Raw genomic sequence first — 25,727 nt, forward strand, 5'->3', positions numbered from 1 at the left:
GTCCTGTATGCTTAGCTTGTCATCAGGAAAGAAAGGATGATAAACTGCCTGTAAGTGATGTAGCCCAGCCATGACTCAGATGATGGTGGCTGTTCAGGTGACAAGCTGGAGAAAATTCATTTGGCTCTGAGAGTCAATGTTTCCTCACTTTACATGGGGAGGAGTATGAAAGCTTGAAGTGGCTCTCAGCCACATATCTTGTTACACTTCTTGGCATTAGCAAGTTTACTCCTGCAGCAGTATATTACCATATACAGGTTCTAGAAATGTGCACTTTCTTAACCATTAGGAAAGTGCAGAAAAGACTTAGGCAAACATCAGCCCCAAGAGGATGAAGCTATGACTAACCTTTTGACTAAACTTCAGTGTCACATTAACAGGAGAAAGCAATTTTGTTCCAGTGGATGAATGAGAAGACACCTGAATCTTTTCATCCTTTTCCACTGGGGCCTGTGGCATCCAGACACAGCCAAGGCAACATTAAGCTTTAATTCCTTCCTACTCAGCATCATCATCCACAGTATCTGAAGGTTACTGTTAGCCTAATAATGGAGGAAGGGTTACCCAATGTTTGCTTTATTAGAAATCTAAGGAGGAGGAGAGGATTCAGCATGCAAGTGGCTGTTTTTGTGATGGTCTTAATACTGTGCAGAGCTAACTGATTAACCAACATTACTTGTTACACAGTGGTCAGCAATGCACCCTGGAAGTGAAAGCAGAGTTCCTAGAGGGTACTGATAATGCTGTGAATTTCTCCTGCATGGAGAATCCATTTAATTCAACTGTATCAGTAGCACGGTATTTTTGTATGTCAAAGAGTATGACTTACTGACATGAACTCATTTAATTGCAAACATTTTGAAATAAAGACTCTTATCAGTGTTGCTTATCTTTCTAAAATGTCAGAGTAACCTAAACCAGGTATTTTGAGTGCAGCATGAGATCTGTTCAGCTCCTGTTTGGTTTGGGTTTTAACGAGCAGTAGTAACAAATAAACCAAGCAAAACCATTTAATTTATAAAAGAAAAATGCTATACACAGACTAAGAGAACGTATACATCTCTTCCATCCTTCCCTGGCATGAAAGGGGCAAAAAGTCCTACCCATCAAGCTGGACAGTTGGTTCAGACGCATCACAAATCCAGAGCAATCTGGATATCGTGCAGGCGGGCAACCAGGTTCTGCACATGATGCCTCTCTTTCAGCTGGGCTGTGGTGAGAGCCTTGATCCTCACCTGCAACTGAAAGCAAAGACAACTGCATAAGCTGTTTGTACAGCAAGACAGCATTTAGCCTTTCTGACAGAGGAAGAGTGAATAAGCTCTAGCTCCCTTTGTATTATCCCACTTGGGAACCATTAAGTGACAGGACTGTGTCACTCAGAAAGAGCCAGGTACTGGCAAGCTCTAGAGGTGACCACGCAGTACCTGCACGTGGGACAGAGCAATGCAGGTGCAGTCACAGGGCAGCTGCATCACCCAGAGAAATGACAGGGAAAAAATGATACTGAATCTACTAAAGCCTGCAATGTAGCCTGGAAACAGCCTTCGAAGATCTGTTGGAGCTAGAGTTATGTTCAGAACAAATGGGAAGATGCATCTACACAGCACTGTTCTTCTCATCAGCTCACTGCCGATGACCAGTTTCCCTTGGTATTTTAGTAATAGCTAACCATGCAGTTCTTCACAACTACCATCAGCTTTTAGGCCTAGTGCATAGCATCATGACAGTCATTTTGGTAACCTTCAACCTGTTTGCTGCTCACACACCTGATGCAGTTCTTCCTGAACTTGTACATCATTTTGGTCTTCTTGTTGTGTGCTCATTTCTAGCCATTTCTGTAGAATCTGGGCCTGCTGCTGACAGGACCTGATAAAATGGATTAGAAGGATTCTTAATCACAGTTAAGAGCTCAGCAGTCTAAGCAAACTTACACTTGCTACTGATACAGTAAGACCCGTTTTTTTTTGTTTGTTTCAAACCAGTGAATGGTTGAAGTCTTTAAAAAAAGTAAGGATGTTAGAAAGCAGAGAAATTTATCTGAAAACATCTCTTTTCGTACTCCTCACTCCTGACCATTCAATCCCTTCCATGCCCCGTTTTCTTTTAAGCTTTTTTTAAAAGGTGTTCTTTAGTTAGAGAAGTTATCAAACACCAGCAATTTTTTTTTGACAGTTGGAAACACTTAGTCTAAATTTCAGATGCTCTGCCAAGTTAATTTGTGCTCCCTTCAGATTACACCCAATGATAACCTTTGTTACACTTTCTTCAGTAGCTGCCAAAGGTATCATTAAACTGCTTGCTGACTACAGAAGTTGCACATGTACTCTCACCTGCAGTGAACTCTTAAAATGAGAAAATAAAAATCTCTAGAACTTTTGTTACATTCACAGTTCTGCTGTGAACAGACCAGTTACTGTCAAAGTAGAGACATTTAAGAAATGCAATACTGAGTTGACAGCATGAAGAAAAGCTGCCTGAAGGGGCTTTGTGACATACTTGAGTTCTTGCTCCCTGCTGAAGTAGTACTCCATCTGCTGTTGGATGTGTTGGAGTTCAACCTCCAGCTTTCTCTGCAACACCATGTCTTCTCTGGAACCCTGCTCCCTTTTTTCCCAGTCAGCTGAATGGGAGATACAAGGCAGAAGGTAATGGAAGTGGAGCAGACTTCCACTGTTTCTTACCAAGGAAAGTCAGGTTAGTAGACAGGAAACATGGAACCCTCCCGAGTCCTTTTCACACATTTTGTCACTCTGTGACTTGCGCTTGTTCACTCAAAAGATCAGGTACAGTGAGAGGGCAGGAATCCTGACAGCATTACAGGCTCTAAAGACTCAGTTTAAACATTAAGAAAAAAAAAAAGAAATGCTCTAGTGAATGGTTTAGTCTACAAATGCTGCTGTGGCCTATTGGTGATTTAGTGTTTTGTGTCTACTCTAGAACTAAGTAGCCTCTAGTCCTGTGGAAAAAAATTTCATGCCCTTATGTCATTAAAAATACCACATTGAGGGGTGCTTCGACACCATGTCCCCTTTACAACCATACTGTAAGTACAGGGAAATGGGAGAACTTGGAGAACCTTCCTGAGTGAATTCTTGCGTCCTGAACCAAGTTCTGCACATTAAGCTGTGCACATGTGAATGCCCCAGCACTTGAGCACATTCTTACTGAGGGAAGCCAACCCCTGGCAGTTCCCATCCTTCAATTCCTCCAACAGGCCTTTAGCTCCGATTCAGCAGAATCCACAAAATTATTACCATCCCAAAAAGGAATGACTGATGTTCTTTTCCTCCTGATGCAGGCATACAAGACTGTCTTGCCTCCCTTACATTTTGTGGACTTGACTTGCAGTCTTGGAGGACACAGAAGTGCTACAGTTTAGATCTGAGGACCTACCTTCAGTCTGGTGACTCCATTTTCCCACCAAGTCTTCAGGTGACAGCAAATGGGGCTGCAAGTTTGGTCGCAACTTCTCCAAAGAGTCCTGTTGAAAGTCTTGGGAATGGGCTTCTCCTTTGTGACCACCCACAGGCTGACCTGCCCTCTGCAAGGTTAGAATTATACTGGTTTTTTTCCTCAAAGGATTTTATTGAGGAAGCCCTACATGTAGGATGCATGGGACCTACTAAACCCTGCTCCTACTCAGGCACCCCTTGTACTCAATGAGCCCCTCATAATATGCCACAGCAGAAGCAGAATCTAAGAAATGGGATCTTGGATTTCTAGCATGAAGCTGCTTCATCAAGATTAACACCTCCTGTTCTGTGTGGAACACGAGTTTAAAATGCAAGCACCACCTTGCAGGTGAAGTGAATTTCAATTTCTGAGACTTAGCCATAGCCAGTGCTACTAAACTGAGTTACTCTAAAATCCCTATGATCTGGTTGGCAAACTAACCGCTCTGAACTCTTCAAACGAGCAACACTACAGTCAATTGCCAGGAAAATCATCCAGCTAGGAAGGACACAAGCCCAGGAAAAAGGGCATGAACAACAGTAGAGTGCACATGTAGATTCATCAGCTAGTGAAATACTGCTTCAGACTGGTGGTAAACAGCTCTTGAACATCAGTTAATTCAGTCAGCTTTTAAGATGCTAAAAGAAAAGAATAGCTCAACTACCAGATGGACAGTTCAGAGGAGCCATGGGAAAACCCAGCAATACCAGTAGGCACATGTTTTGTTTTCTTCATCAATACACTCACCATTTCTGTGCCAGCTTTCATCTGGGACATGAAAGATGAAGGAGACCAAAGCTCTGGCCTCTTAACAGCACGGTACACATCATGTGTCCACACAGGTACAGATGGGAAAGCAGCATGGGTGAGAGATGGATAGAAATTGACAGCATCATCCATCTGAGACAGAGATTTACAGGTACTTCCTTCCATTTGAGGTGTTGGCATTAAATTCCCAGTCTGTGCAGAACATCTGTTTGGAGATGGTTGCTGAAAGGGTGCCTCTGATCTGTAAAAGAAGGAGGATGATGTCCCTGTACATTGCAACCTGTTGGTCTTGTCCTTTGCAGTCAGTGCCAAAAAAAAAAAAAAAAAGCAGAATCTTGTTACTCCTTTACATACAGTTTTCCAGTCAGTAGCTTTACTGTGCAGAGGAAACCTCAATTTAAAAAAAAAAAAAAAAACAAACCACTAACCAACCAACCCCAGAACTCCACAGTTGTTTAAAATACAATTTCAAAAAAGCAGTAAAGTAGTTAAGGTTTCCATTACTCCCACCTGCCCTGCTCCAAATCCTCCACCTGAATCCAGGCTGAAACAATTTCTTCATAGAGCTCTGAATTCATCCCATTAACAAAATCCTGCCTTATGTTGGTTTGGGGACAAGAGAAAGAGATGAGCAGAAACAGTTACCTCAAATAGGTTTTGACAGGAAATTGATATTTCCCTTCTCTATAGCTAATTACAACAGTTTCACAAAATAAAGTTCAGTCTAAACACCCACTTAAAAGCAATTTCAGCTTCTACAGCAGGAGCAGTTTCAGCTCCTTTACTTTCTGAGCTAAGAAGTGATAGCAGAACAAGTGCAGAACACTCAAGACAGTGAAACTATTGCTTAGTTGAACAATTTCAGAAGCACAGACCTTTTGGGCAAATAAAAATAAAAAGTGGCTTCTTTTAATGGAACAAAGTTGATTCAATCAAGACAGGAGGATACATTCAGTTCTGTTCAGTTCTGTGCATTATCAGAGTCCTTAATGAGTACCCAGTAATTGGTTAAATCCAGACCAAAACCTGTTCTGGTGCAAGTGATATGCCTCATCTTTCCTTCAAAATTACTCACTACTGAAACGAAGACCTTGGCTGTTATTGAATTAACTTGAAAATTCTGTTATTCCTTCCCACTTCACAGAAGAAACCTGACGTTTCTAAGGTCACCATAACTTTTTGATAGTATAGAACAATGTACAGTCCCATAATTGCTCAATGTTCTGCATTTCAAAGGTCAGGGAATTTGAGGGTATAAGCATGGCATAGGGCCCACTGTGAGTCACCCTCTTCTTTATTTTAAAAACATTTTCTACCTAGTAAAAGGAGGCCCCAGCAGTTCCTTGCTTTCGTGAGACTCCAGAACGAAGTCAGGCCTCTGTGGTGGTAACCTTGCTCGTTGAATAGCATTTCTGAAAAGAACAAACAGAAACAATAATGCCCCAGATTCATGATTATTTTAAATTGGCATGAGCTGGCATTGCAGCTAAAAGAACAGTCCTATTCAATCATTCATCCCTGCTCTGCGACGTTCCCCTTGCAAGCAATTATGATTTTTAAAGATTAAACTTCTGTTTGTATTAATGTCACAATTTGGTTCACCCTATGAATACTTGTGCCAGCACAAGGAGTGGTGGAAGGGAAAAAACTGAACAAGGCAGAACTACTTCTTTTGCCAGCATGTACCAGCTTAAAGAAACGTGAAGCTATCACCTTATTTCCCTATAAGGCTCCTGTCCTGGACTGAGAAGCTTCATGGAAGATTATTCCTTGCAATTGCCCCATGATCAGTAAGAATTTTTCAAGGAATAGCTTCCCCAGAGGAAAGAAATGGGCAAGAAGAAAGCTGGGTTTCTGCACAGCCAGGAACTTAATGTTTATCGTTTTATCAGACCCTATATAAGGCCTCAGTGGGAAAAAAAAAAACAAACGTCAGTGACAGCTGACAGCTCTAGGCCACTTGGGGAAGATAACCTCATGACAGCAGAAGCTCATGACATACATCTTTCAGATGTTTCTCTCTGTTCTGTGACAAACGACCAATGCTCCATGAATTCATAGCTGTATATTGAGAAACGCATAGTGGAAAGTATAGAGCTGAGCTGATTCTACCCTCCCACAGAAATGCAAATCACAAATTCTGTCAGTGTCTGTGAGCTGATGTATGCATCATGCAGCAGCTCTGCTATAATTCTGCAACACCGGCTGTACAATGCAGGGTCATAGAATGAGTTAGGGAAACTGCATGGGACTAACAGCTAACAGTGTGACAACCTGGAAACAAAAGCAATAGACACACCCACAGACTCCATATATGCAAAGCTACATATATGCTGGAGAAACACAGGAGGGACTAAAACTTTCCACTCACATGTTGCTGAGAAGGGAGTCTCCATAAGCAAGGTGAAATCGTAGACGACCGCATTTTGAAGGCCACAGCTCTTCCTCTGCTGAATGTCCTCTTGTCTCAGGGTGAACATCAGGTGTTTCACATGTCACTTGCTTCTTCAGAGGTGACAGAAAAGAACAAAGGTTATTAATTTCTTGGAGAGAGCCTTCTGTTTCCACAGCATGGCACAATGATACAATAGCTGCTGAAGGTTGTAGGCTGCCTGCCAACAGAAAGAATAGTAGAGCATTGGATGGCTGAAGTAGGAAGCAGCAGCACACCATCCAGGGAGAAAAACACTGCAAAAAGGAACTGAGATTTCTGATGACCTCACAGCCACACCAGCTCTCTAAGCTAAATCAGCAGGTCCACTGTGATAACATTGGGGTGAGGAGAATCATCTAGGTACTTCTGCAACAAGGCAGGTTGCACATTACCAAACAGAGCAACTAATGTCTTGAAAACTTGGAAAAGAGCTGGTGAAACTGCCCTGGAGCAGAAAAAACACTATCGATACAGGTGTTTTTACAGGGCTTTTACAGGGTTTTACAGGGCTGGGCTGATACTCAAAGGCAGAAGTGACACAAGCCCACATTTGAAGGTGTAAGTGGTGCTAAAGTTAAGACAGGATTAGACACAGCCTCTAATGCTTCATTCTAGCACAGAATTTAGAGACCAGATCCTAGCCACATGCAAAGGTTTCATCCAGCAGTATTATCTATGGTAGGAATTGGCCAGTTTTGAAATAGCTTCATTAAAAGAACTTCTCAAATAGCAACCCAAGTCCGAAGCACTCTAGTCTCAGCTACAAAGGTTAGAAGGTGTGTTTTGCTTTCAACTACAGGCAGAAGTGTATGCCAGATCCAAACAAGAGCCAAGGTGAAGGGCTCCAGTATGCATACACACATGCACACGGAGTAGATCGGACAAGTCCTGGATATATTTGAGTAATCACTTGGCTCTTTCACCTTCAGCTGGTGCTGGGCCTGGAGCTGCTCCTGCAACCGTTTCATGTCAGCACTGTGTCTCAAGACTTGGGTTACACCTTCTCTCAGAAAAGTAGCACGGTAAGCTCCTGTGGCTTTTGCAGTGGGATCTTTCTTCTGCAGCTGTCGCTTGGCAAATCTGAGCCAAGCATTAAATACCTACAGCATGAACAGCAGACAGGGGCGAATGTTAAAAAGACAGGTTCCAGGCCAGGGACTCCCCCTACAGACAGGAATATTTCCCTTCCTCTAGGTAGTAACAAGCAGAGTTACATCCATGGCAGGACACTAAAAGAACAAAGGCACAGGGATTTAAGTCAGTTGAGGTCAGATGGGGAAAAACATATGCAAATTTTTTAATCTGATAAAAATATTTGGGGACAGTTTACCAGCATCCTAAATTAACATACAGTTGTTCTGCCAATGACCAGGCCCAACAAAAATGATACAGCCAGCAGGAAGATGAACCAATACAAAGACTGTATTGTATACAAGAAGGACATTGCATGAATGATCACTGGGGATACAAACAGATCAATCAGCTGGTACATAAACGACAGCACCCCCAACGATCCCACAGAAGATGGGACTCGGCCCACAACAGGTGGTACAAACAATGAACCAAGGTTTCCCATAGTTGGCATGGGAAACAGCCAAACCAGAGGGCTAAACATATAAGAAAAAGGTGCCCACATGGCGACTCTCACCTGATCGGCCCGTGTTTACAAAGGTCTAAACAGACCGGGGCCCAGCTCCAGGAGAGTCAGGAGGTCTGCCCTGAACCAGGAAGCTCTGGGGAGTGCACTTCACAGACAGACACTCCTGACTCCCTACAAGTGGTCCCAGCTTTTATCCCCAAGCAGACACCTGACCTTTGTCAATTCAGTGCGGGACCCCTGGGGCTCATTTCCCTTCTGGCTCTCCCTGCAGGGCCGGCCGCACCCTGGGGGGAAGCTATAAGGCAAACTCACCACCTCTGGATGAAGGGCTGTGGGAATCACCCATATATCAACCTTAATTTGGGGGCTCGGGGTTCAGACCCCAGCATTTCAACAGCACGCCCAAAGATGAAAGGGAAGAGATACTCGATGTGCCCTCTGCTGACTGCAGTCAGATCTGCAGATCTGTGAACTCACTTGCCTGCCCTGACCTGCACACGCCCTCACCTTTCTCTGCAATGAATGGGACCAGTGCCACAGCGCTTGCACTGTCTTCCGCTTTTCCCATCGCTGCTGCAACAGCTGCCAGGGAAAAAAGATTGCACAGGAACCAGGTTAGGAGTTTACATATCCCACTAGCAATGCTACCCAGATCACCAACCACAAAGTGCTGCTGGAGCCATAGAAGAACAACCTGCTCAGCTCACCCAGACATTGCAAGGTGTCTCTTGCACTAGCAGAACCAAAAACCCAGAAAATTTTAAAGTCATTTTTTGTGGTCCTTATGTGTAAATTGAATATGAAGGAGACGATGCAATAAAGATCAACAAGGAGTTAGATACCTACCCAAGGGAGAATTCCTTACCCGTGTTTTCCAGCAAGAAAAGGAAGCAGAGCAAAATCTGTAAGTCATTAGCTGACTTCCCTGTCTCTGTAGTAGCTGTAAAGCAACAGAAACAGTGAGCTACTTGCAGACCAACCCTGTTTTTCTGAGCCAAATGGTGCTAGAGCAAAACAGGCACCAAACAGCTTTTATCACCCTCCATTTCTTCTGCTAAAGCCACCCCCACTATCTAAGTGCCCTACAGTGTAATCCCATTTGCAAGTATCCATGAGCCCAGCAAGGATTTCACTAACAGTAAGTGACTCCACACATGGCAAGCCCAGCTTGTCATCTCTTTTTAAATATATTAGTTCTAGCAAAGCTTCTTCTGGTGAGACACAGGTATGTTCTTTCTGCCTCAATGCAGAAGGCTGTCATGCTGCTCCTCAGCCAAGACTACTACTCCCTTCACTAGGGGGCATGGCCTCCTCCTCCACACCTGTAACTTCCCATCCTGGGTCACTGGCTGGGGAGGTTGCTGATCCTTCTCACCATTTTCCTAAGGCACCACTGATGATATTTCTTCCATTTCACCAGGTACTTCTGGAGTAGGTGCTGCTGATGGTGCTGTACTGCCCTGTGCTGCTGAGCCCTCAGCATCAGAGACTCCCTAGTTAATTCTTTCCAGTGAATAAACAGGGTCTGTAAACACACTGTAAGAAGACAAATATACCACAAGGAGACTGTTAACCTCAGAGTATCAAGTAATCAGCTACTCTTCCAGATTGTTTTAGCAACAGTAAGCACTAGGAATAAGGATCCTGAAACACTTCAGGTACCAGACAGTGAGCCACGACTTGTAAGTCTTTCCTGCTGCCACTGACATTCTGTACAATCCTTAGGAAATATCTTGCCCCTGTGCCTCAGAATGCTCATGTCAAAAATGTGGCTGGTACCGTGAAAGCGCTTGCAGAGTTTGAGGGCCTTTGAGTATTATTACTAGAGAAAGACTGAAGCAGTAATTGGTATTATTACTTGCACTGCCCTCCAAACAGAGATATCTGAGCATCTCAAAATGAGCAATGGAAAATTCCTTTGAGGAAGGAAATGTTACCATCCCTTACACAGACGAGGAACCAACAGGCAAGCAAAAGTCACACAAGCAGCCTTCAACAGTTTGCTGGAGTCCCGGATCATTCACCATTCTATGGGGACATCCTTTGTAGGCTTAACAGATCATCCAACCATTTCATGTGTACAGGTGACATAAAAGATTGCTCTAAGCCATGGTTTTCTAAGGAGCGTACACAGATAATCTTTTGAGAGTTTACTATCTCCATCAACTCACCTATATCCAAATGTTTTCTGGCCTCCATCACAGCTGTCACCTTCTGCTGACGGCAACACACTTGGAGCAAGACAGCATATCTCCACTGTAGCAACACCTAAAAATATAACACAAACAAGACAGGACACAGACTGACACTGCAACCTTCAGAAGGGGAAGCAACATACTCCACATTGCCAGTACCATAACCGTTTCCATCTCATTTTGCACATAAGGCTCAGTAACATAGTGCAAATTTCTGACAAATTAAACACAGCAATATTTCAGGGGGTTCCCCTGGCATTTTTCAGAGCATTCTTCTTTTCCATTTGTCCATCTGTCCCCCGCACCCAAGTTAATGCTACTATGCTGTATCATACTACTGCTTTTCCCTTCCTTTGCGGAAATGAGGAGAAAAAAAGCAAGAGGAAAAACCATGAGTTCATTCAGATACAAGTTTCCAAAATGCCTGTAAGAATAAGATGGGACTCCCACTTTGTAGACCTTTCTTAGTAGTGGACTTCAGATTAAGTTTTTGTCCTTCTAATTGCATTACCTGACCTCTGTCTGAACTCACATCTATTCCTAGACCTTGGTAATTGCCATACAGACCCTACCTTTGACAGGATTGCTCTCCTGTAGTGTTCATCTGCCCGAGTAGTTGCCTTAGCTTCACACATAAGAGCAAGGGCATTTTCCCTCCAAGTACACATAAGCTGTCTGAAGGGAAAAGAGCGAACAAAAACAATTAGGAATGACTCCCACTTATTCATTTGGCACCTTTCCATGTGCAAGGGAACAAAAACCAGCTGTCTTTATAAACCAAGTCTTGCAAATCAACTTAAAATCATAGAATCACTTTGGATGGAAGAGACCTTTAAAGATCATCATGGCTAACTCCTGCCCTTTCAGGTCTCTGCTGAGGAGAAGGCAGTGCAAAACCAAAGCACACCCTTAAATCTAGCATCTTAAGCCAAGTCAGTCAGGCTCTGCAATACGCTCAAGCTGTACAGCATTAAAATAAACGAGGTAGATACAACTAAAGCAACTACAATCAATACAAAGGGATATTGTTTTAACCACTCTCCTCAGTCTAACACAAGACAGCCTCTTCATCTTCCAGGCTGCTTTAATACCATAGGAATCAGAAGCCATACACTGCAGGGAATGATACCATTTGCTGTCTTTCATGGGACTAGAATTTAAAAAAAAAAAAAAAAAAATTCAAGTAAAACAAATGGCAGTCCAGGAACAGGCTGACTTCTTTTAGCTAGATGAGCTGCACAGAAATAGCAATGCACAGCAGAGTCCATTCTAGCACCAAACACTCAAAGATGTACAGATGTGGCAGCGAAAGAGTAACCTGACTGCAGCACCCTCACTTCTCTCTCGCTGCACAAGGAAACAGGCTTACCGCAGCAGCAGTCTAGTGTGCTCCTTCTCCTTTTCAGCTACTTGGTATAGAATGTACTGTATGGTATATTGGTAACTCTGCAAGAAAAGCAGTAAGAGGCAATATTTCACTCAACTGCCAATATCTCTTACGATAGGAGTCACACAAAAACTTAGCAGCTGCTTAGGAGAGAAGTAGTGGCAGTAAAACATGGTGGGGGGAAACAACCCACATGGAGCTACAGGCACTGAAATCAGATGCTTCTTTTTCAAAATGAACAGTCATCACACACTAGCTAATGCCAGCTGTTACCCACCCTTCACCAAAGCCACAAGAGGACACTGGTTCTCTTCCCCAAGAAGCAATGCTACACCTTACATAAGCCTAGTGACAACAGCCTCTGTTCTACTGCGTACTCTTGGTGTGTAAGCTCCTGGAGTGAAATGGTGTGGCAGCTCTTCAGTTCTCACTGAAACACTTCAGCACACGCAGACAAGTCCCTCAAAGCAAAGGACATGCCCTTCTACCTTCCAGGCTTCCAAGACCTTCCCCAGCAGTGTGTGCCGATAGTGCAGGTCTGCTCGCACCAGCTTCCTCCATTTCTCACGCTGATGCTCCACGAACTATAAGAAGGGAGGGAAAAAAAAAAAAAAAAGGAAAAAACCAGCATGTAAACATGATAGAGGGAAAACTGGCAATGGCAGAGAGCAGAGAGGAAAGGACAATTTACAGTCTCTGGGGAAACATCAGTCCTTTATCTTGCTGTGATAGGCTCTTGCTCAAACCAGTGTTGAACTCTACTACTCCTCCAAAAGGCCTAGTTGAGGCTTTTTTTTTTTCTGCCCTTTTAGGAATGCTCTTGAAGACCAACACAATTCACTCAAGTCAACAGTTCTAGACCAATAGACTAGCATACACTAACATTTCTCATAGATTCTTGAGACATGCTGCAAGGCACATTTGGTGCCTCACATGATGGTAAGGAAAAGGCCCAACATAAAAGTGAAGTGCTATCTGATAGGGCCTGCTGTGACCTGTATGCAACTACAGATCATACACCATTGGCCTTGCTTCAAAGTTCTAACTTAAATAAAATTTTGAGAAGGACATACACAGTGCTGGCCAGAGACAATTTCATCACATGAATTCTGTTTACATTCCCAGGTTAATCTCCTGAACTACAGTCCCTTTCTCGCTATACCTAAACAAGTGAACAGAAGTCAAAAGTCTCCTCCCTACACAACTCCTGTTCCACTCACACTGAACAGGTTTTATCCACCTTGAAAAGGAGGAGAGCTTAGGAATGACAAGAGTTTAAACTAATTTCTAGCCATATGGGTACAGCAACCTGCAAATAACAAAACAGATTCAAGCTCTTCCCCATCTGTTAACTCTCTCACCTCTCTCCACTTGTTCCAAGTCTGCTGCACACACTTTGAATAGTGAAATCTTAAGGCTTGTATCTCCTTGAGCCTCCTATGAGAAAAATAATTTAATTATTTCTCCTGCAATGCAATCCATGTTACTGAACCACTCTAGCACAGACTTGAGTCTACACTTGTTATTTTCAGTAAGTCATTTACTGAAAGACAAATGCATAGATTCCAAACCACAAACAAGGAGTCAAAATCATTGTGAATTAAACACTGCTTTGTCAAAATTAGGCCACCGCAGGGTCAATGCAAGTAACTCTCCTTTTTGGAAAACCACCTTACTCTGTTCTTCTCTCCAGAGTATTTTGCTTCCACAGACAGAAAGCCTTTTGCAGCAGCAGGTTATTGTAGTGATCTCTTGCACAAACCAAGCCCTCTCTCTCCTCCAAACGTGCAGCTGCTCTTCTGCGCCAGAAGCACCAGAAACAATGCAACAGCTGCTTTTCAAAATGAAGTACAGCCTGGAATGGAAAGAAGGTGGCAATGCATCATCACACAGGCCAATTACAAACAGAAGACAATTCCTTAGAGATGGCATGCACAGAACTGTCCAATAATTGTTTTCCTCTTCTCAAGCTTAACAGCAACGGACATGTCAAAGCCCCTTTGTTGTGAGCTTACGTGTAGGTGTTCTACAGGTACCAATACACATGTGGATGGAGAAGCTGTTATCAGAAAACAGCAGGACAGAGAGGAAAAACAAGCTGATAAATAGCATGTGAAAGACTCCCAAGAACTGATAAGCTCCAGAAACCAGTCCTGTTGAATTCACAAGAACTGATAATCTCAGAACACCAAGAGTCAGCCTTCTCTGCACAAGGCCACCACACTGCCAGCAACTACGAGTTGTGTAACCCAGACCACGTAAAAGACAGCAGTAGCTGCTATATATAAAGACTACAGGATTATATATACATCTTAGGAAATGAAGACCCCCTTAAGGGACTTTATGGACACCTGCCTAGAATCAACTGTTTTGTCAGTACAGCCCTGCAATTCTTTAATAATTTTGACTACTACTATAATTGTTTCAATGATGTAACTATAAAAGAGTGTGAGAGAACACCCAAGTCCATCTCTTGCTAACTGATGTTCACAGAAATCATCCCCTCTATCTCCTAAGCAAGGCCAGATAAAAGAGTTACATTTACCCTTTTCTCTCCCATTCGGTATTCTTGTTGCTTGCACGTGTTCAGCAACCACACGTCAAACACCTTTCTCATCAACACCCTCCTGCAAGCAAAAAAGGCTAATGTCAGCACAGGAAAGAATTCTTTCAGAAAAGAGATTGATGTTATGAGCACCAAAAGACCGATCCATCTACAACTTAAACAGTTACTTGATTTTTCAAATCATGCAAGCCTTCTTTGGAAATCAGGCAGCTCTGTGTCCTTCTTATTCTCTGGGTTAAAAAACAGTTTGTCCCCTGAAAACCTACCTAGAATACATGAGACAAGATTAATCAATTCTCTAAAGGTATCAGAACTCCCTTTCATTTAGATTACTCAAAAGATTGTTCTGTGTTGTAAATGATTTTATTTATAAACACACAAAAAAATTATATCATTATCTTTTACTTGTTCTCCACCATAAATACAGACCTCTTCCTTCTCCCTTGGAAGTATTTTGAAAATCCTACTCTAGTCTATTTTAAAATAAAACACATAAACATTGTAACAGGACTTGAAAAAGTTGGAACAAAGAATTACCAAGAACGGCATTGTCTGATCTCAACAGTGAAAGGACTATACAGAAGTCTTCTTTTATGAAGAAGGTCAGTTTAGTCACACTCATTAAAGCTTCCTTCTCTCTAGATGCAGATTATACTTGCTAACCTGCCTCCTTCCCAGGGGTGCACAAGAATCATTAATATATATTTGTGTTGAACACTTTACATCTCTGTCACAGAACAAGCATATGGTAGAAGTGTCCTGGTCCAGAAGTCTGAAGTACAGCCTACTGGAAATAGCACACAGTTCAAGCTACATCAGTTATTTCCAGACATGGGCATACTAATCCCATTGTCAGAAAGTCTCAGCTCTTCTCTGGTCTAAAGAGGCCTAAAAGATATTTTGGATTCTTGCCAGGTAATTTTGGTACGTAGATGTTGCAGCACACTACAAGTTTCTAGGCTGGTAAACAATACAAGTTAGTCTTCCTGGAGGGTACTGGCTGTTGCTAGCAAGACTGCCTTTGATTTGCAGGCAGTCACAAATCTCAGTTGATGGCTCTTCTGAGTTATCTCCTAGGTCTTACCACCAGACACAGCATTTGGGGCACTGTCTTGTGAGACAGTGTGTTTGTGCATCAGAGACCAACAGGGAAGCTGAGTTCTGGCAAGCTGCCACAGAAGTTTTGCTTAGGTCTGCTTGGAAAGCAGCCCCAGACCTCTGAACGAGGAACACAATTCTAATTTGTTCTTTTGTGTTCAGGAAATAGTACTTCATTTATACTCTTTCTGAAGAGAAAAATGATTGCACACAAAAACATTCCTGACCCATGAAATCAAGGTATGGCTACAGATCCAACAAGAGCCTTCAAGTCATCTGTTTATCTCTTCCCTGGTGAGAGAGGCTTAAGTTACACTAAGGCAGTTGCCTGCTGCAACTCATCTTCACTAAGCTTACCCTCCTGAGTCCTCCAGCCTTTTCTGTCTTTGTATCCAGAGGTAAGCTAATGCACCACAGCTGCATCTCACACCAGTTGGAAAAACTCTTAACTGCTTGCAGAAAGTAAAGCAGCAGTGTTTTGAGCTTTGTCAGTGCTCATGCTGCAACCTACTGCTCCTACCAGTAAAGCATCTAGCCCTTACATCTAAACAAGCCTCAGAGCTGGGCTTAATCTCCCTCTCACATTTCAGAGAAGCAGGAGATGTAAACTGCCCTTTACTCAGAAAACATAGGAGCAGTTGGCATCAGGATGGTCTTGCCCCTAAAGGTATTATCAGATTTTAAGACAATAAAGGTCCACATATGCCACATTTGTACAAATTTGTATTAATATAAATATGTATAATATAAATTAACATAAATAGTTTATATTAATATAAATACTCTGCACACTTGTAACGGGCAAGAGCCACTGATGTTAAGGCCTGCTGCTGCTGTTCTTCCTTCTCTTCCAAACGGGACTTCCAAAGGTTCCAGAACTTGTGCAGCACCTGACGCAAACAATGAAGACATGCAAAAGCACAGGTATCAAGGGAAGAGAAAAAAGCAAATAAAGAAATTATAGATGTCCTACTGAAGCTGCATGCTGCAATGGTTGCCTCCTGCACTGCTTCATACACCAAACGTTTTATAACCTGCTATGAATTTTTCCAGCAAAAGTCATCATAAACATAGGAAAACAAAAAACTAAAATAACACATCTGAGACTAAGAGCTTACTTACACAGGAAACTTTCTGTGGCTATTAGTATTTAGGAACAAAGCCACTTATTTAATTAAAAAAGTATTTTGTAGGTGAAAGTGGAAGGATTCCTCCCTACTGTAGGAGGCCAATAGGACAGCTTAAGAAAAAACTAGCACAAGAACAAGAAAAGAAGTCAAACTCACTGTAACTTGGTGCTGACGGTGTGACAGATTTTTTCTTATTTGCTGAAGTCGAGTGTTCGTGACATTCTGCCAAAGACCCTTAAAGCCAAGTTTCTGTAACAACAAGAAATGCACATAACTTTCATGTAATCCAAATCAACAAGCACCAGTAAGTCTGGAACTGGCTGCTCCTTACAGACAATCTGTGTTTGATGCTACTCCTTGCAATGCTAAGATCTATGAACTTGTCATCAAAGCCATGCATCAACTTCCTCTCACATACTGTCACTTCTCCAGATAAACTAAAATTCCTACCACTTTCCCAGGGTTTCACTGTGAGACATCTAACTCATTCAGCTATCAACACCACCACCCAATTCCTTTCACAAACTACCTCCTCCTTCAGTTCAAGACTCAACTTGCTCCTTACCAAAACCAGAAAAACACACAACACCTCCCTTTTAGGTCTCCTCTGCACAAGGTCTTTTTGCCTACAAACCCACAGTACCTTGACTCGTGGATGAACATGGTAAACAGCAGCCTGCCTTGAAGTGCTCGTATAGTTACTGATATTTTTAAACTATGATCCAAACAGGTTAGTGCCATTCTTTTGATGATTGGTGTTTATCCACACTTGAAAACAATTCACTTCTGAAAAAGGTGAAGGCTTGTTTGTGCTCACCTTTCAGACAGCTTTCAAGGATTAAAAGAAAAACACAAACACAAACCAACAAATTACTTAACTACTTGCATATCCAAAAAGCTATCTTTGGACCCATGAAAAGAAGCATTTATGTGTTACTACAGAAGTGGGGGAGGGGGGGAAATAATTCTTGCAGCAAAAGTTTGAAAAAAAAGTTGAAAAGTATTCGAGTTCTCTCCACAGGCTCCTCCACAGATGATCCCTGTAGGTTTTTTCTTACCAGCAGATGATCCCTGTAGTGTTTTTCAGCCAGCTCACACTGTCGAGTCTCTTCCACACAGAGTACAACATCTGCCACTGAGTTAAAGTATCTTTTACACAGGAACACCCACCCTGATAAATACACACCTTCTCTCACACAGGGGCACTAGATCTCCATCTAAATTTGCTTCATTATTTGTATTTCCAGAACTGTTACCTGCAGAAATTTTGATGAATCAAGTTTTAAAATTTTGCTGGCTTATCACAATACAGTTCTGGTTCACTGCTAAGTAAGGAATCCCTTCCCAACTTTAAATTATCTTCTGCAGGCTCTTAGCTGCCAACAGGCTAACATACTGTAATTCCAAGTTTTTTACTATGGCCTTATATGTATCTTTCTAAAGATAACACGTTTGTTGTCACCCATGCTACTGTACAATATTCCTGCTTGTTAACCAGATCCTTCCCCTGTGGGAATGCTTTTACTCTACCCCTACCAGGGACCAAATACAGACTGGATACAATGCTTCCAGTGTGCAAAGACTCTCCATAAGGCAATCCTTGCTGCTAGTTTTTCCATGTCCTCTTGGTGAGCACGCACTCTTCGCCTTCGCTCCCACGATGCCCGCCAATCAGAGAAACACTGTTGGACTACCCTGCTTTGGTGATGCTCTTGGGCCAGCTCTAGAAAACAAACACACAAATTACTCGTGACTTGTTCCACCCTGGGTTCATTTATATTTGAGGAGGCCACAGAAATTTAAGCCACTGGTTCTGAAGTGACAGAAGCTCTAACACTGAAAAATCGTGGTAAGAATTCACAATAACACTCAGCTACAGATTATATTCTTCCTATTGATGACAAAGGCAGTTTTAAAGCAGTAACATACTGTACTGACTTACAAAGGGAAAGTTAAGACACCGTGTCACTTGTTCAACACACACAAGCTTGCTTACATTTCTGCATACTCCTATTACTAGCTCCCAGATATCCAGGCTGGATTCTTTTACACTAACACTGATCAACAGGCAATTCACACAGATATCTGAACTCATTTCAAGTGACTTCAAGGGAAGAAACAAAAGAACTGGTCCAATAATCTTTACCATCCCTGTGTGAGTTGTGATTTGTCTGGTTATCAGGAAAATCCACACACGGACTGACTGATAATAGCTCTGAGTATGTCCTTCTCACAGCATATAATATGCAATGTACAGGTTTTCATCATTGGAACTGTAAAGCACTTTCTTTTAAATCACATGGAAAACAGGTGATCCTCCCAACAGTTTGGTATACAACTTAGCTAGCCAGAAATAGGGACAGTGTGCAGTCCAAGTTGCACCTCATCTGCTGAGCAAGCAGAAACATTGCAGCATCTTGAACAGAAAAGAACCACTCTGCCCTAAGAAGAGCGGGTGAGCTCTGTTCTGTCCTGAGTCACCATTTTCACTCACCATTCTGAATTTTCTTTGCTCTGTAGAGATTTAAGTATTCCAGCCATGCTTCCATGCACCTCTTCAATTTCCAGTGCCGAAAGCAAGTCACTGCCCTAGTCTCCTTTTGCTTGTTGTTCTGGCTGTACAGATACAGTTCTCGCCACTGTGACCAAGCCTGACAGAACAATTGAGAAGGGAGAAAAAAAATTGACAAGACTGAGGATGTAAAGAAAAGCAGAAGAAACCACAGGCAATAGTAAATTCCATGTAGGATCTAAAGGTGAAAGCCATGAGCAATGCACTTCCTCCTCACAAAGGGGAAAAGAAAAATAAACAAAATCAACCAAACAAATGCCAAAGGACTATCAGCATAGAAAAGGTCAAAACCAAAGAATATAAATATTAACTTTTTAAAATTACTTTTTTTCATACATTCACACTTTTTCCATTAAAAGACCTACTTTCTGGACAACAGGCTTTCTTTCAGAGTATTCCATATAAAAGAGAATCACATCTTGAGCTATGACAAGATTTCCCAAGTCAGGAGTTTATCTCCTTCATAACATACTGGCATCAGACAGTGCTCCCATCTTACAGTGCAGGCCAAATTAAATACCATCACCTGTTTTTAATGAAGTGGCCAAAATGCCACAATTTCAATGAAAGAAAGAAATGCATACTTTTCACTTCAGCTAAGATGAACAATTTACTGAAGGAGCTGACCGTCTCTCAAGAACATGAAATGCTGGATTGTATTTCCTTACCCCAAAATGGAGTTAAACCTGATTATAGAAATTTATTAGGACATAAGGAATGTTTACAAAGAAGCACCGTGCTGTCTTGCCTCCTAATGGGTCAGTGGATTGGACCTCTGTGCAGTCAGGTGTTCTAGAGAGCTGGATACAACTACCCTTCATACCATGGTCCAAAAAGCACAGCTGCAAACTCACACAGTTTATTTTACCTCTTATTTACCTGTGGCTAGTTTTCTGGTGGAGAGAACTCTGATACTTCCACTATCATAAATTACTGTATAAAACAGTAATAATTCCTTTGGACAGTCTGCTTCCTAGCAAATATAAGACATGGGTCCAGTTTGCTTTGCCTAGGTTTCTTATAAAGAATTTTTTTCTTCTAAAAAAAATTATTTTGAACTAAATAATTATATTTGATCCCATAAGGATCATGGAGTCCAAATCCCTGCTTCTCACAGGACTACTTAAAATCAAATCATATGACTAAGAGCATCATGCAGATGTTCCCAGACGTCTGACAGGCTTGGTGCCATGACCACTTCCCCACGGAGCTGAAGTGATGGGGTTTAAACCCCCAGCCCTGAATGAGGGAGGGTATGTGGATGATGTCACAATCAGGCAAGAAAGACCCTCCTGCCTGGTTTTCATCCAGGGTCTGGCCAACCTTGGGTGGGAACCAAATAGGAGATCACCCACCAGGTGGCTCCCGCCTTCCACATGAACTTGGAGGCAGGGCAAGAAGCCACCTCTATAAGAACTGATTCTGCTTGCAGTAGAGTTGGGAGGCTGCCTACACAGTGCATGCGCTGTGTGAGGATTCTGGCTGCTGGAGTGCCATGTTTTTTCTTCTAAAAAAAATTATTTTGAACTAAATAATTATATTTGATCCCATAAGGATCATGGAGTCCAAATCCCTGCTTCTCACAGGACTACTTAAAATCAAATCATATGACTAAGAGCATCATGCAGATGTTCCCAGACGTCTGACAGGCTTGGTGCCATGACCACTTCCCCACGGAGCTGAAGTGATGGGGTTTAAACCCCCAGCCCTGAATGAGGGTGGGTATGTGGATGATGTCACAATCAGGCAAGAAAGACCCTCCTGCCTGGTTTTCATCCAGGGTCTGGCCAACCTTGGGTGGGAACCAAATAGGAGATCACCCACCAGGTGGCTCCCGCCTTCCTCATGAACTTGGAGGCAGGGCAAGAAGGCACCTCTATAAGAACTGATTCTGCTTGCAGTAGAGTTGGGAGGCTGCCTACACAGTGCATGTGCTGTGTGAGGATTCTGGCTGTTGGAGTGCATTGACTTGTTTCTCCCTCCAGCTGCCTGGCACTTTGGATCTCCGGATGCGATGCGGTAGCAGAGGGAGGAATTTGGCTGCTGGTCTGCCCCTTAATGGTAATATCATTCTGTATCAGGCAAGCAGTCAGCAGAAGAGGAGCCTGCTCCAGTGACCAACCACCCTCCTAGTGAAAAACTTCCTCCTACTGTTCAGCCTGAACTTCCTCTGGCACAGCTTCATTCCACTTCCTCATGTCCTAATATGTTCTTCTACCATATGTACTGCAATTTGCAAAGCAAAGAAGTACAAGGCTTACTTTTATTGATCTGCAACATTTGTCACACGTGTTTGCAACTTACACATTAGAAATGGTATTAACTGAAGCTTCTGGGACTTACTCTAAATTGTAGGCTCTGGGCCCAATGCTGCAGAGCCAAAATACTCATTTTATGTCCAATGCAGTTCTGGTAGTGTTGTCTTCTCCACACTGCCCACGATACGCTGCCAAAACAATGTTACAGACATTCAAATGCAGGTTCCATAGTTTGTTGCAAAAAAATCACCATCCTCTCACCAGAAAAAGGTATGAACAACAATCCTAAATTCACAGTCTAGGAACGTATCAGAAGAATTCAAATACACCCCAAAACGAAGAGAGAGAAAAAAAATCAAACCTGGAACAGAGTCATTGCAGAAAAGATAACAGACCACAGGTAAAAACCACAGCCTGCAGTCAGTGCCTCTCTGCCTGCTTCCACTTCGTTCTTACCGCAAGCAGGATCTGTCCCTGAATGCCAGTGCCACAGACTGCATCCCGTGTTTTGTCCTTTGAACTTCAACATAAACCAGCCACCGCTGCCAGGTCCTCAGCAATTTTTGCTTCTTTGCTGTGCACAACAACAAAATTATGGCACCTGAAGCTTATGCAAGAATCTGGCGTTTTTTAATCACCCCATAACGCCGCTTGTCCCCAGCTTCCAGTGCCCTCAACCCGTAGAGACACCTCGTGGGGAACTCGGAAAAAACAGCAGCCACTAGAGCCGCATGTGGGACCATCCACCCTGGCTGAGAGTGCCAAACAAGAACCTCTGAAACGCTGACAGCACCGTGCCACTTGTTCAGAGCAGCGTGAACAATCAGACAATGGCCCAGCTTTGTCCCCCGCGCTTACACGGTACATAATTGTCTGACAATATTCAGCCTTATTGGGTAAGAATTACAGGATTTTCTTTGGTTCGTTTTAAAAAAAAAGTTCATCAGGTTCATCAGTAGCTTTTCAAGAGTTATTCTTTATTACAGGCAGAGAAATCAACCAGAAACAAGTCCAGTTTATTTAGCAGGCTGGTCACACAGCTAAAAACAGAAGTGGCATCACAAATTCCAGTTTACTGCTTTATGCAGTACGCTGCACTTTCTCCTCACAGCAGTCTGGCTTGTCAGAACTGACACTACTGAAGCCAAGTTAGTAGACAAAACATGTTTGATTTCATGCCACTTCACACACTAAAAAATATAACAATCCGACATTTTTTAAGATTTCCTTGTGACGTGATGAATCAAGTGCTAACCTTAGAACAGGTCACTTTTCTGTCTTTTTGACTAAGCAACACACAGCTGCGACTACAAGTACTCCAGCCTCAGTCAGAAAGGAAGGAAATCTAGATAGCCTGTCATTTTGTTTCCAAAGTTGCCAGTCTATATAATATTCTGAAGCTACACGCATATGCAAAGAGACCAGTTAATTTATTTTGCCAATCAGTACAGAAAAAAAACACAGTAAAATCTTTAGAAGATCATCCTCCCCTGCTGAAACAGATATTCCCTGAAACCAAAGGCAGTTGCAACCAATATAGACAATTTCATCAGTAGGAGAAATCCATTGCAGAACAACGAATCTACAACAATAACACACGGGGCACTTAAAGAGCTTGGGATTCTTTTCAGTCGCAAGACACAAGCTGGAAAGGAATGGTGAATACAGATAAAACATGTGCCATTAATAACACAGGGAATTATTCTCTAACTTTAATAGTCACAGTTGATAGAGAATTCCAATAACAGATTATATTAAAAAAAAGCAACTATTTGAACAGATAATGGGATGAAGTAAAAAAAAAATTCAAACAAAACCCAAAAAACCCAAACCAATGCAACCAAACTACCCCCAAAAAAATGCAATTCAGAGCATATGGAGAGGCCCTTAAGCTTATTCACTGGCACCTCTAAATAACAACACAGCAGTGCAGATGGAACCCCCCCAAACAGCTTCAGCCAGACAACCATCTGCACCTGACAGCATCACGCTTCCATCAGCTGAGGGAGCTCACCCTACCAACATGTACAACAGACCTTCTGAATAAATATTTCCCTTGGAAGCTCCCATCTCAGCATGTCCCCAAATAAAGGTAGTTACCATCACTTCACTCACCATGAGACTCTGCAATATAGCATTTGTTCCTCTTTCCTTGTTGCTGGCATACGTAGGCTCTCCAAGCCTTGAATACCAAATTATGGAGTAAATGCCTGAAAACAAAAGCACCATTGGTGAAATGGCTAACAATGCCTACAGGATTCCATCAAGTTCAGCTGCACTCCAGAGATACCTCGGATAGGAAACTGACTTCACCCTAAGACAAGAGCAACAAAAAAAAGAGAGAGGAAATAAAACACAAACCCAAGCAATGAAGACAATGCTCTTGGCCTAGAGGTACCGTTGATGTGACTTGCTTACTGGTATTAGTAACTCCTTCAGAACCTAAGGCAAATTCCTCATACTGCTATGCACACGCAATAACAGGAACTCATTTCACAAACCTGCAATGGCCATCTGCTCTGAGACTGAGCTTCCTTTCTCTGCAAACAGTCCACCACTTCTTCCACTTGCCAAAAGTTTGTTGAAGAATCTTCTGGTCATAAAAGCATCTGAACAGTTGAAAGATTTAGACATAAGAAACTTCAAAGAGGTTTCCAGGTTGACCACAGATCAGTTTTAATGAAGATTATTCTACCTCTTTTCCAGTCTTGTCTGATTAGCCTAACAGCATCTAGCTGCATTTAAAAACCAATACCCTACTGTGACACTTTTTTCCAAGACTGTGAAACATGACAAGAAACAATCAGCTTACTTACTGTAAAAGCTTCACAAAATCAAGGAGGGAAAGACAGATGTTGCTAACTTTCTTGCCAAATATCAGAGTGCCAGTTGACTTTAGACCTACTAATAACCTGCATATTTTATCCTTGGTTCTGTGTTTTACTCAAACAACCAGCACAGCTAATAATGATACATGTATTTGCTTTGCTAATTTTGCTCTGTTATGTTAACACAAAATATTTTAGGTACAGAAATAAATATAAAAGCTACTCCAAATTTTATAATGCTTTGATATTTCCATTGTATTCTTAGAAATGGCATGCTGATCTTAAGACATCCCAAATTTAAAATCTTCCCAAAGAACACTTAAACAGGCTTAAGAACTCCTCAGGCTAGTTGCACATCATCAATGATAAAAATTAAGCTGTTCACCTGCTCAAGTACCTCCCCCTACCAATGGATGCAAAGCCATGCACAAAATGGATTCACAAGTTACATACAACCTACAAATCCTTTAACCTTGATGGAACAATCTCTGCTTTTACACCCAGGTTTAATGAACACATACCTGACCATGTAAAAAGTGATGCTACATTTCACCTGAACAGTGAAAAACTGAAAACTCAAATGTACAAGGGTGTGCATGAGGGAATTAGGATTTTTATCAGCTAATTAAAAATATGGGTCATAATCTATGAGTTCAAGCATGAATTTTTTTTTTTTTTTTAAATATTCTCTCAAACATTTTGCTACGTCGTCAAGATGGCAGCAGCCTAAGCATCAGAAAGTCTCATCAGCTGTTGTACAAATACTTTCAAAAAATTTCTGATCTTTTTGTATTTGTGATGGAAAGAAGGAAAATAGAATGACCCATGAAAACATACAAGCTAACCAACAAAAAGCACACAAGCCCAGATGCACAAGCTTTGACCACAACTATCCCACTAGCTTAAATTGGTCATGTCTGTAATAACAACAGGATTAGGGCCAGAATGTCTAGAGGTCTCTCAGTAGAACACATACAAATCCTCTCTCAGATTGCAATTCATAGCTACCTACCCCAAGCCAAGCTGCTAAGTCATTCCAAGCACTCAAGCAGAAAATAAAGAAAAAAAAAAAAAAAAAAAAAAAAAAATGAGCTATATGTTGTTTTTTTTTGGTTTTTGTTTTTGTTTTTTAATTTGGTACATTAACAGAACATTGCAAATAAAAGCTATGGAGAACTGAGTACTCTTAAAACAGAAAAGGTAATTAATTATTGCTTCGGTTCCTTGCCAATTTTTATAAAATCTCTTTCCACTCATCCTCCTAAAAAATATAAAATAATCATTGTCCTGAATTTACACACAGCCAAAGCAGTGCAAATTCAGTACATGGGATAGCAAGACAGATAAGGTTCACAGGACAACTCGCATTTGTCAGTTGAGGCAGACACAGAACACATCTGATACAGCACAGTGAAAATGGATAACTAAGGGCTTG

At 42.0% G+C, this 25,727-nt stretch overlaps 1 protein-coding gene across 1 annotated transcript; it reads right to left on the minus strand.

The window, feature by feature from the left end:
* Positions 1-1,133: 1,133 nt before the first annotated feature.
* SFI1 (Sfi1 homolog, spindle assembly associated (yeast)) lies at positions 1,134-24,845 on the minus strand (the record flags this gene model as incomplete). Its single annotated transcript, XM_008947328.1, is given in 29 exon segments — positions 1,134-1,241; positions 1,770-1,869; positions 2,500-2,623; positions 3,397-3,544; positions 4,204-4,465; positions 5,541-5,636; positions 6,596-6,764; positions 6,767-6,836; positions 7,582-7,758; positions 8,766-8,840; positions 9,124-9,198; positions 9,634-9,794; positions 10,430-10,526; positions 11,026-11,128; positions 11,823-11,899; positions 12,329-12,424; positions 13,202-13,277; positions 13,517-13,695; positions 14,386-14,467; positions 16,297-16,394; positions 16,791-16,883; positions 17,693-17,763; positions 18,196-18,357; positions 19,129-19,285; positions 21,550-21,652; positions 21,921-22,038; positions 23,580-23,674; positions 23,966-24,073; positions 24,814-24,845. Coding segments are annotated over 29 exon segments (3,312 nt in total), but the record flags the coding sequence as incomplete, so codon positions are not given.
* Positions 24,846-25,727: the final 882 nt, after the last annotated feature.

Source organism: Merops nubicus, unplaced genomic scaffold (genome assembly GCF_000691845.1).
Source record: "Merops nubicus isolate BGI_N331 unplaced genomic scaffold, ASM69184v1 scaffold20289, whole genome shotgun sequence".
NCBI classification, from domain to species: domain Eukaryota; kingdom Metazoa; phylum Chordata; class Aves; order Coraciiformes; family Meropidae; genus Merops; species Merops nubicus.